The following is a 12,568-nucleotide window of genomic DNA, read 5'->3' as shown; positions in this document are numbered from 1 at the left end:
TCCTTTTGCCACAAATCTAAGTTCACAGTTGGGTAATGCTATTTTCTCATCATTAACTTTGCTTTTATCAAAAGTAGGGAAATGGATTTGCTTTCCGAATATATGATCTTATTCACATAGTTGCAGAAGTAAAAAGATTTACTTTATTCAGTTTTATTATGATGAGTTCTATGTCTTAAGTGACAGAATTCGAGAAAAGGTACCATAGTAGATATAATTGTAGGTCCCATTTTGTTAGAATTGAGACAGGAAAGATTTCTGTGGCATATTTTCAAAATATAAAGATTCAAGTGTTTTCATGGAAGATGCAAAACTCATTTTTATAAACTAATAGTAAATTCAGCATTTTTTACTTGGTGACTTTTTCATATGTATTTTATCTTGTTTATGGATATTCTACTTCCTCTTGTAAAATATAGTATTTTGATCTGTGATCTTTCCTTCAAGCTGTGCTCACTCTCACATAGCTTGTGATCTGAACTACTTAGAAGTAATATTTGATAAACTATCTTGTGATGGAAGTGATTTTTTTAGGACATGTATTTACAATTAGGTCTCTGTCACGCAAGCCTGCAAATAAGCTGAAATAGATTTGTGTGAAATAAAGAAAAGATGCTACTAATTAAAAGATAAGCCAAGAAAACATGTTATTTTCTTACAATGATTTGGAAAGCCAGATGTCGCCAGACTTATTTCATTCCCGTGAGAGCATATTGGGAAATTAACTGCAAGACATTAATATATTAATAATGCATTATCTTTTCTTTTACATAAGAATTTTAAAAATAACTTCTTACAAAACAGTGCAGTAGAAATGGTTCAAAATATATTTTAAAAGAATAAAGCATGTTTTCTAAGGAGGCCCCAAGAAAAAGGTGGGAAAAATGTTCAAGATTCAAAGGTCTTCCCAGAAGATTCGTGTTATGTATAAAACAACAACTTTTTTTATTCTTACATGGAAAAAATATTAAGGAAATACTCAATAGCTGAATCTTAACTCTAATTACCACCTTTACTTGAACTGAACATACCGTTACTCTGAGTTTGTGAAAATATAATAAATACCTTCAAATGTTTGTTACTAATAAACTTCTAAAACTAATATTATTCATTGCCCAGCTTTATTTGCTTGCTCAATAGGTTTTTACTACAGCTGGAGAGTCAAATTACTTTTAATGAATATCAAGTAAACTTTTAGTTATTTTGGACTATTCATTAAATCATAATTGAGTTATACATCTAGAGGGCTTCATTTTCACTTTTGAATACTTTTGACATAATTAAGTAATACATTTTTATTTCTAATAGACTAATAACTCCATAATGATCTTTTCAAAGTGTTTTTTCTTAATGTTACTTTTTCTCCTTGATCATGCCATCTGACAGTTCACAACAAATATAAAAACTAATCTCATTGAACCACAGAAGATGCCATGTGGTTTAACATTGCCTTCTCTGAGCATAAATCTAATACCAGACAAGATTAAATCTTTATTTTAAGAAAATTTCTGTTATTTTATTTTAGATGGGGTACCCAAGGAGATTTTACCACTACTCATCCTCGACCTGTGGTTAAAGTAAAGCTCTTCACTGAAAGTACAGGAGTTCTAGCCCTTGAAGATAAGGAATTAGGAAGGGTGAGTTATGATCAGCTTTGCAAAATTAAAATGTTATAACTATTCATAATGTCACGAAGCATCTAGTTGTCCTTTGTGAAAATAAAATATTTACCCAAACTGGATGATGGCTGAAAAAATTGTTATATAAATATAATGGCATAGTTCTATACTGTTAAGGAATGACAGATGAAGAATTCAAAGAAACGTGAAGATCTACATGAAGTGATGCAAAACAAGAAAATCATAGACAAGGGAACAATATACATAATGATCACTACAGTTTCAGTAATGTCAGCATAGCTTATTAACTCTCACCAAATAAAATGTTGAATGTTCATAGCATACTCCCAAACTTAAAGCACACATCTCTCCTTTAAGTTAATAATAAATTAACCAATTTAATCATCTAAGTGGATTTGTTTGGGTATTTGGCAAGACAAAATGTCAGTTTATTTTTTAAAATGAAGTTAAAGTTATGAACTATGTGGGGTATAAGTTTGGATGAGTAACCATAGTTCCTCTTTAGAAAGTGAGAAAAGATGGGTAGTCTTAGTCAGTTTCCATGGCCATAGAATGCCTCTTTAAGCCATCTCACAAATTTGACTGGATGAAAGAATGTGAATGATCCAACCCAAGCAAACACCTTGCCTCTATCATAGAAACAATTCAGATCTTATAAACACACTCTTCCTATGTGAAAGTCAGCATACAGGAGAGTATTCTTTCTTTTTTTTTCTTGTGAGAAGAGTATTTACAGGAGGGTTCTTAAGCACTTCATTTCTCTGCTTATAAAAATACACTTCAATCACAATTTAACAATGATTTAATATATATTATTAACTTATTTTCATAGAAATATGAAAATAAGTTAATAATATGTTTCCTGTTTCTTCATTCTTGACATATTACTCTTTAATTCCCAATATCTATTTCTCTTCTTATCCTTCTGTTTTGACAAGATTAAAATTACAGTGGGTTTTCTGAGCCAAGATCACCTTGTCTGATGTATAGTCTAATAACTTTATGTGAAATAGATGTATTCCAATAAGCGTTTGCAAGTCTCTTTGAAGTAAATCTTGCTTTCTATTGTTTTCTATTACTTAAACTTATTCTTTTCTGGATCTGTTATTTTTGGTTTAGATTGGTTATAGATGCTTTCTTATTCTACTTCACTATTAAAACAAAAAAAAAGAATATTGTTCTACAGGGGAAAAATCTCCCAGTAATGAATTCATTCATTCAGTTTGAGTACCTCAATATATCCTGCTTTTGCAAGTTACTACCTGCATGACCTTGGACAAGTTACTTAATATTTTTGGGCCTCCTACATCTGTAAAATAATGGGGTTGAAAATAGCATCTATGATATATAAGGTTGTGTCTGGCTTGAAAATCTATGATACTATGATCATCACTCAACTCAAATTTATTGGGACTTTACTATGTTAACTTTTATAGTCCAAACTGATAACTTTTGATGGGGATGGCATTGAGTTAATGATATTCATTGCTGTGCTCCAGTATTATAGAACACCAACAATACAGTGTCTGCTGGGAATACTTTCTATAATTTTTTGGCTCCGGATTTCTCCTCCTTCCTTCTTATAGACCAGGAATTACTGATACTTCATTCCAACTCCAGAACACAGGTTTCCCCTTTCTTCTCTTTTTGTCCAGGTGTTTATCTTAGTAATAGAGCTATATCACATTAAACTAGTAAGTGTTCCTGTCTGACATGACAACTTGAAAATTCTTGAATTTTAGCCTTCAGGTTATATGAGATGAAATTGAGCCTTGCTGGGTCAATTACATAAATTTCAAATTCGGTAAATTTACCTATTAAAAACTATCTGTATTATCTGGATGCTTCCAGCTCCCTGGGTGCTGTTCTCATTATTACCAGAAGAGAAACTTCAGACCCAGTCTTCCTTATTCAGTACTTCAGTCAAAATAAGGAGAGTATGTATCTCATATACAGTCAGTCTGCAATTCTAAATTCCTACAAGTCTATAGTTGATAAATAAAGAATTTATTTTGAAGTTCCTGAAATAAATAGGTTCCTAGGTCATATTTTATCAAAAACGTTGTGTTTGAAAGTAAAAAGCAAACTGGCATGTCATATTTACATCTATTAAAAAAGTTATGATGAATAAGTCTGTAGCACAAGTTCTGAGGCCACAATTCATGTCTTTAGAGAAAAGTAATAACATGAGTTATGTTTTTTCCTGACCCTGAGCTATATTAATAGATATTTTCCTTTTAAATCTAATTTTTTTGTCATTAAAATGAATTTCATTCATTTTTGCTGACACTGAATCATGAAGGGGAAAACACTTAACTGCTTTTTTTAAATGAAAAACAGTGTTCAGTGATATATTATTTTCTCCTGAATGACACCTACCAGTGCAAGATTTGTCCTCCAACAGTAGAGAAAACTTAACAGATTGCTCATTCCTCCTTCGAAGAGATTGTTGCTTTTTAATAGAAAAGCCATCAGTTTTCAAATGTCACCAAGCCAATGTCTGGAGGGGTTTATTTGGCCCATTGGGGCAGGCACAAAGAAAATGAACTCTTAGCTCTCCCACTGACTAGATGGGGTGATCTTGGACTAGTCATTTTAAATTCTTTCAGTCTTTTTTTTTTAGACAATGGGATTAAGTGACTTGCCCAGGGTCACACAGCCAGTAAGTGTCCAGGATCTGGTCTGAGACCGGATTTGAATTCAGGTCTTCCTGACTCCAGGGCCAGTGCTCTATCCACTGTGCCATCTAGCTGCCTCTCTCAATCTTTTCATGTAGATAATCTCTTCCAACTCTACATTCCACAAGTCTCTGTATTTGTCATTAACATATTATTGAAAACCTAGTATCCTGCTGATTGGAACAATAAGAGAAAGGGAGAATTTTACAATGATGCTGATCTACAGGGTTTAAAGTCTCAATACATACAATAAAATTCCATGCCTTTCCATTCTTTTTCCCTTGGTACAAAACAGTAAGTGATTTGGATCCTACTTTTGGCCTTAAAGGCCTATTTGTATTTGAACAGAAGTTTTCTCTAAAACACACCTGGTAAGTAGTTGTCTGGTCCCTGTCTAGTCTTTCTGCAAAGACCTCCAGTGAAGGGAATCCGGGATGAGGCAATCCTTTTCATTTTTTTTAAGAGAGATTTAATTGTTAGGAAGTTTTCATTGCATCGGGCCTTATTTTACTTCTTTGACATTACAGCCTCTGAATTCTAGTTTGCTGCCTGAGGCCAAGGAGAAAATGTCTAATCCCTCTCTTATGTGATTGCCCTTTAAATACTTGAAAACTGCCCTCAAAGCCTTTTTACTCCAGACTGAAAAATCATGGATCGTTTAATCAATTTACATATGACAGAATCTTAAAGCCTTTCACCCTCCTAGTTGTTCTTTTCTTGATACATTCTAGCTTATCAATTTTTCCTTAAATGTGATGCCTAGAACTGAACACAATACTCCAGGTACAGTCTGATGCTGGTCTCTCTGCCTCACTCCAAAGTCTCATCAGTTAACTGCCTTTTCAGTTCTAGGAGAAAGAACCATGCATGATAGGACATGGCAACCCAGATGATAAGTCAAGCAATATTTTGGAAGCGGCATTTAGGTGGTACAGTGGGCCTAGAATCAGGAAGACTCATCTTCCTAAGTTCAAATCTGGACTCAGATAAGTACTCGCTGTGTGACCCTGGGCAAGTCACTTAATCCTGTTTGCTTCAGTTTCCTCATCTGTAAAATGAGTTCGAGAAGGAAATGGCAAACCACTCCAGTATCTTTGCCAAGAAAACCCCAAAAGGGGTCATAAAGAGTCAGATATGACTGAAATGACTGAGCAATATCAGTTGATCTCTGGATGTTATTATGACCTATTATTGACCATATTCCATTGCTATCACTGGCAGTTGCTGTTCTGAGGTGTGAGTTGGAAAGCTTGCTTACCAATATTACCACAGTATTTGATGTACCTCATTTTTTAAAATTTTTGATAATAGGCTATAATATTTATTAAACTAAATGAATGTTCTGATTTGTTGTGTACTATAAATGACTATTATCAGTAACCTATAATCAGTAAATCAGTGAATAACTATTATCAGTAAAGTCTGAAGTCAGGACTAATTTTTAAGGACTGTATTTAAAAAATAGAAAAGTAATACTGGATTCGTACTTCTTTACTAAATATAGAGGTAAGAAAAATATTAGCAGTAGAAATGTAGAGGTGAAAAGAAAGGAAGATAAATAAGTAGAAGGAAACGAGTATTAAATGCAACATATTGCTAGCTTTAAAAGCCATTATTTATTTGTACCCTTAAAAAGCAAAAAAAATTCTGTGTTCAGAGAAAGTATTTAGAATCTATGTAGAGGGGAGTGGGTAGGTAGCAAGTTGGAATCTGAGGCAAGATGGGTAAGTGATCTTGTTGTCACTTCTCACTACCTCCTTCCTGCCTCCTCGGTGCCCGGAGCCATGTTGGTTCCCAAATTAATAGGACAGATTTAGCAAACATTGCATTAACTTTGTTGTGTCAATGAGGGAGGGTCCCAAAGGCATCAAAGTCAGTAAGTGGCTGCCAAAAATCTCAGAATATACTATGACAAGGACATTTCTGCTTCATCTGTCATCTCCCCTGCCTATCTGACCTCTCTTGGTACATGATACATTACGTATTTTTTGCTTATTTTTTTAAGCCCCAGTAGGAACTTCATATTTTGACATGGAAACTTGGCCTTTTCTTAAAGAAACAGATAAATTTTGATGCAATTTGGAAAAATGAAATGCATTTTTAATTTAATCTGCTGTCCTGCTAGTATCCTTCTCATATGTCTGCCAATTCACCTTCTTTCTAACACAGAACACATCTGTCTACCTGAGTCTACCTTAGCTGTGACATCAATATAGTATAATAATTTTGACTTATAAGAAGTGACTCTCAAGGAATTTCTTAATACTATGAAACTCATTTTATTTTATAGTCTAGTAAATTTAAAGAGTAATGAGAGAGGTTATTTTGAAGTTAGAATACATTTTCCTTTCTGGATACCCCAATTCTTTGAAATGAAAACACAGTCTTATGTTTTATAAGTTTCCTTTACCAACAGAAAGATTATGGCAGATGTATTGTGTTTTTCTCTGTGATATAAGGATGTGTTTGATAATGTGGTCGTTAGCTTCATTCTTTACAATAGAAGTAATTAGGAAATGATTTTTCCAGTTTTAGAAGTTACCTAAATTAATTACAGGCAGCTAGATGGCACAGATGTACCTACGTGTACAAAAATATTCATAGCAGCTCTTTTTGTGGTAGCAAAGAATTGGAAATTGAGAGGATGCCCATCAATTGGGGAATGGCTGAGCAAGTTGTGGTAAATGAATGTGATGGAATACTATTGTGCTATAAGAAATGATGAACAGGCTGACTTCAGAAAAACCTGGAAAGACTTGTATGGTCTGATGCTGAGTAAAGTGAGCAGAAGCAAGAGAACGTTGTACACAATAACAGACGCACTGTATGATGACTAATATTGATAAACTTAACCCTTCCTGGCAATACAAGGATCTAAGACATCTCCAGAGGCCTTGTGATGGAAAATGCTATCCATGCCCAAAGAAAGAACTATGGAAGCCAAATTGTTATTTTTTTTCTCTTCTGTTGAGTTTTGTTTCCTCTTTCTGATGGTTCCTCCTATTGGATTTAATTTCTACTTATAACATCACTAATGTGAAAATATGTTTAATACAAATGTAAATGTATAGCTTATATCAGATTGTGTGCCTTCTTGGGGAGGGTGGTGGGGAGGAAGGGGGAGAAAAATTTTAAACTCAAAAGCATATGGAAGTGATTATTGATAAATCAAAATAAATTAATTTAAAAAAAAGAAAAAAACAAATAGGTAGCTAGGTAGTTCAATGGATAGAGCATGAATTTGGAGTCAGAGACACCTGCATTTATATCCTGTCTCAGACAACTTACTAGTTGTATAACTTTAGCCGAATCTCTTACTCTCTGGGTCTCAGATTCCTAGGCTGTAAATTGGAGGCCCTTTAAATGTGGTTATATTGGGAAGTTATATGGATATTTTAAAGGTACTACCATAGAATTTTTGAGCTTTAGAATTTCCTTCAGAAGAAGCTAATGAGCCATAGAAGAAGGTGGACCCTATTACATTATAGTCATGCCTCATTGTTTCTTTTTGCCAAAAATGGCACTACCCACTTTATTAACAACATTTTACTGTGAACAAATTCTGGCTTTTTTCAGAATGCCAAATGTCTCAATGTCAAAAAATTGTTCTTTGCTCTCATTAAGAGCAAAGCACTTTCTAAAAAGTGTGCCATGTTCTTTGAAGACTTCTATATGTGTATAACATATAAATGCTAAAACCCATGTTCAGAAAAAAACCCACTTTATTTTACTTCCTTGTATGTTCCACTGAGCGGAAGGCATTGCTGACTCGTGGGGAGAGATACACGCAAGAATGCTTACTTATCAGAGTGACATTTTCAAGGAGGTGAAAATGAAGAAAAATACATTCACTAATGTAAAATGTTTGCTTGAAGTATGAAGAAATGAAGTCATATGTATTTTTGGATTTTAGTCTTGCCATTTGAGGTAATACTTCTGGGCAGCACAGTAGATAGTGCTGGACCTGGAGCCCAAAAGACTCATTTTCTTGAGTTCAAATCTGCCCCCAGATACTTACTAGCTGGGTGACTCTGGGCAGGTCACTTAACCCTGTTCACCTCAGTTTCCTCATCTGTAAAATGAATTGAAGAAGGAAATGGCAAACCACTCTGGTGTCTTTGCCAAGAAAACCCCAAATGGGATCATGAAGAGTTGGCCACAACTGAACAACAAAAACAAGTACTTCTGTTTCATTAGAAGAATGAAGATGTTTAAAACTAATAATCCAAAATGACAGCTATTTTGTTTGTTTTGCAAGTGTGTGAATACTATGAGGAAACAGCAGGCAGTGTTTAATTATAGGTATATTTTGAATATATAGATAATTTAGTCTTGTTACACTGATTATTTCATTAAAATGAACCGTTGTCCTTTGAAGCTGATTGACACATTTTAATGCAGTAAGTAATAATTAGCTTTTATAGTCATAATTTTCATCAAGTTGTTTCCTCTATTTGCTTTGTGAAAGCACCTCAAGATAACCATCTGACTATCACAATATACCTCCTGTTGTTTGCTGCTAAGTTTTTACAACAGGAAGGTATTATTTAAAATAATTCCATATTTCAGCAAGGAGCCACCCAGGAGAGGAAAACCATCACTTTCAAAAACTTAAAAGCATTAGGCAGTCTACTTTTTGCTGTCTTTTTTGTGTAGTTTAAATAGGGCACTTTTGTCCCATGTGTATTGACTTTTTAGCTGATGCAGAGTTAAATTCTGGAACAAAATATCTGTATATGTTTAGTCTTTAGAAAACACTTTAATGTTGCTTTCCAATAGGGCACTTTTTGGCATCCTGAATTCATTCCTAAACCATGCTAGAATGGCTAAGTATGCCATAGATGTAGTTATTTGGGACCCAGAGAAGCAGTAAACATCTTTAAAGCACCTTACTTACAATTAAGATAAAGTTTATTCAGCATTAGCTTTAACCAAATTGAATTACATGTCATCTTCTATTCTTATATTCCTTTCTCCCATATCTATGTCTTTGGAACATTTAGTAAGATGGCAGAATGAAGAATTGTATTTTAACTCCCCCTTACCAAGCAAAATGATAAGAAACCTGACAAATGAAAAAAAAAAAAAAGAACATTCAGAGAGATGGAGTTCCTGCCAGGTAATCTTCAAAGACAAAAAAACCAGCAAGGGCATACTATCCATACCCATTATGTGATCTGGGCATCTTCCCAATTCCCAATCTCTGGGCCCTGTGCTACCAGCTTTAGATGAGTCAGTAACTTTAGGGAGAGTTTAAAAAGCTGAAAATGACAGCAGCTCAGGGTAGACATTCATTAAAAGCAGCCCTCCTACCCATCATTACATTATGCACTCTTACTTTTGCAGCAATTCATCCTGTTTCTTAGACCACTTAGCTGATGGAAGTTTAAGTAGTGAGTCCTTGTGTGTGAGTGTGTGTGTGTGTGTGTGTTTTGGAGGGAGGTAGCAGAGAGGAAGGAAATGAGAAAACAAAGAAAAACTGCTAACACAAACAACATTTTTGAGGTATCTGTTGAACCTGTGATTTTACTGGTATAGTCTGCAATACTCTGGTAAATGTTTAACAACCAGCCCACTGAAAAAATGAAAGTTTAATCTGAATTATTAACATTTTCTCCATCGCTTCAAGTCTGGGCAATCAAAACAAGCAAACAGTAAAACAAGCCCTGATTAGTAGTGTTACATATTTGTTTGGAGATTTCTGAGTTGTAAATGCCCTCCCTGGGGCAGCTGGGTAGACAGCAGATAGAGTGCTGGGCCTGGAGTGAGGAAGACCTGAGTTCAGATCCAGCCTCAGACACTTATTAGCTGTGGGACCCTGGGCTAGTCACTTAACCTGTTTGTTTCAGTTCTTCATCTGTTAAAAAAAAAAAAAAAGGAGCAGGAGAAGGAAATGGCAGACCACTCCTGTATCTTTGCCAAGAAAATCCCAAATGGGGTCACAAAGAGTTGGATATGACTGAAAAGACTGAACAACAACAAAATACCCACACTAATCTGCTGAGCTAATTCAAGCTGATTCCATCATGCCCCCAATATATAGGGAATTCCTAATCAGGAAGCCCCTTTACCGATGTATATGGGCATCTCCTCTTCAACTTTTAGTCTTTGAGATTGCCTGGAGAATTCAGAGGCTAAGTGAATTTCCTAGGGTCACAAACCCAGTGTTTATTAGAGATGAACAAAATAATAAAGAGCGAAATGAGCAGAACCAAAAGAATGTTATATACAGTAACAACAATATTGTTTTAAGAACAACTTTGAGTGACTGTGTCATTTTGACTATTATAAATACCCAAATTAACTACAAAGGACATATGAAGGAAGACGCTATCTACATCCAGAAAAAGAACTGATAGAAAGAAGTATGTATAGAATGGTTTTACATATATATACACATATTTTGAGTCCAATGGTAACCGTCTCTCTGTCAGGATGGAGGGAAGGAGTGAAAAAAAGGAAAGTTACATGATAACTCTATTATATATTTAAAAAAAGTAGCAAATCATACGTAATAGATTTGTAGTTTTATGTACAATCATCTTTTTTTTCTATTCTACTCTGTTATGGAAGTGCTTTTTTTATTAAGTTCTAAATTAAATTTAAAAATAATTAAAGATATTGGAGATGAGACTTGAATCCAGGTGATCTAAACTGTGAAATTGACTGTATCAACAGTGGTATACTACTTCAGTGAAAAAATACCACAGGGTAAAAGATGAGGATACCAGGATTAAACAACAGATGATAATACATCAACACTAACTGCCACAGGGGTTCTGAAAGTGTATTGAGGATCTGATACACAAAATGAAGGATCAGATAAGGAGTGCTACAGGACAGAAACAGAGAATCTTTAGAAAAGCAGTAGATACTTTGTTTAAAAAAGGAGGAATAAGTAGAAAAAAATAAATTACACAAGACATGTTGAAGCAAAATTTGAACAAATTTATGTGATACAAAGTGAATCAGTGTTTTAACATAGAGAATTTTCTCTGCAATGTGGTGATCTAGGTTCCAGTCCCACCTCTGGGTTGTTGGATGGGTCACTTATCTAAGCCTCAGTTTCCTTTTGTAAAATGAGTAGGTTTAATTAGATGTTTTCCAGGATTTCCCTCCTACTCTAGACCCATGATCATATGTGAGAGATTTATTCTTTTTTTTAAAAAAAGTTGACCTAGAAGTGGCATGCAAAGAGATAATTTAGCCATCATTGAGTTCCCAGAAAGGCAAAATGAAACGCAAAACCTAGATACTATTTTCCTAGAAATCACAGAAGAAAATTACCTCCAAAAATTAGAACCAGAAGACAAAGTAAAATAGAATCCATGAGTCACTACCAAAGAAATTTCAGGGAAAATATACCTTTATAATGTGATTGCCAGCTCCAGAACTCACAGATCAAAGAAATAATACTAAAAGTGGCTACCTGGGAATGGATCACATGCTAAGGAACCCCAGTCAGAATTTTTAGGATATCACCAAAAAAATGGAAAAAGAAATGCTAGAATGTGATATTCTGACAAGAAAATTAAAATGGGTTATGCCCAGAAACAAATATACATAATTGAGCAAAATCCAAAAAAATGATTTGAAAAGCATTGGACACCTGCAGGCATTCTTACTGAGAAAACCAGAAGCTGGTCAGTCTTAAAATGCAAGCTCAGTGGACAAAAACAAAACAAATCAAAAACTTTTAAAAAGTAATTAAATTGGAACACCAGAAAATGACTAACTGCTGATGATCTAGTAGTTTTATTTATTCAACATGCCTTTATTAACCACTTTATTATTTGCAAGGCACTTCACTCTTCAAACTTTTGCAATTTAGCTTCCAAACTTAGCACTCAACTAAAAGTATTCTCTCCAAAGATAACAGTAATCTATTAAGATTGATTCCAAGGGATGCGAACCTAGATTGTGGTGGCTAGAAGGATGATGATACCTTCAGCAGAAATAGGAAAGTTTGGAGGAAGGACTGATAGGTATTGAGTTTGAGATGTTGATAAACCATCCAGGTCAGGATGCATAGCAGGCAGTTAGTGATGCTCAGGAGACAGGTTAGGACTGAATATGTAGATTGAAAGTCATTCTATGCATGATATTATGGAACCAGTAAAGGAAATTAATATTGAACCTAGAAAGTCAAAGGAGAAGAGTGTATGTTCTCATTTACAGTATTTGGAGCCATCTTATACTAATCATCCCTTTATTTTCATCCTTTCCATTCCCCCTGCCTTCCCCCCCTGA

General features: G+C 34.5%; 1 protein-coding gene across 6 annotated transcripts in view; it reads left to right on the top strand.

Moving 5' to 3' along the window:
* CADPS2 (calcium dependent secretion activator 2) overlaps window positions 1-12,568 on the top strand; it is a 700,135-nt gene that overhangs the window by 365,257 nt on the left and 322,310 nt on the right. For all 6 annotated transcript variants that reach the window (XM_027855139.1, XM_027855140.1, XM_027855138.1 and 3 more), the window contains one exon: window positions 1,526-1,637. In XM_027855139.1, the coding sequence (XP_027710940.1) occupies window positions 1,526-1,637 (112 nt within the window). The remainder of the gene's footprint in view (window positions 1-1,525; window positions 1,638-12,568) is intronic.

Source organism: Vombatus ursinus, unplaced genomic scaffold (assembly GCF_900497805.2).
Source record: "Vombatus ursinus unplaced genomic scaffold, bare-nosed wombat genome assembly UNPS02010788.1, whole genome shotgun sequence".
In the NCBI taxonomy this organism is placed as follows: Eukaryota; Metazoa; Chordata; class Mammalia; order Diprotodontia; family Vombatidae; genus Vombatus; species Vombatus ursinus.
This window is presented reverse-complemented; position numbering and strand designations above follow the sequence as displayed.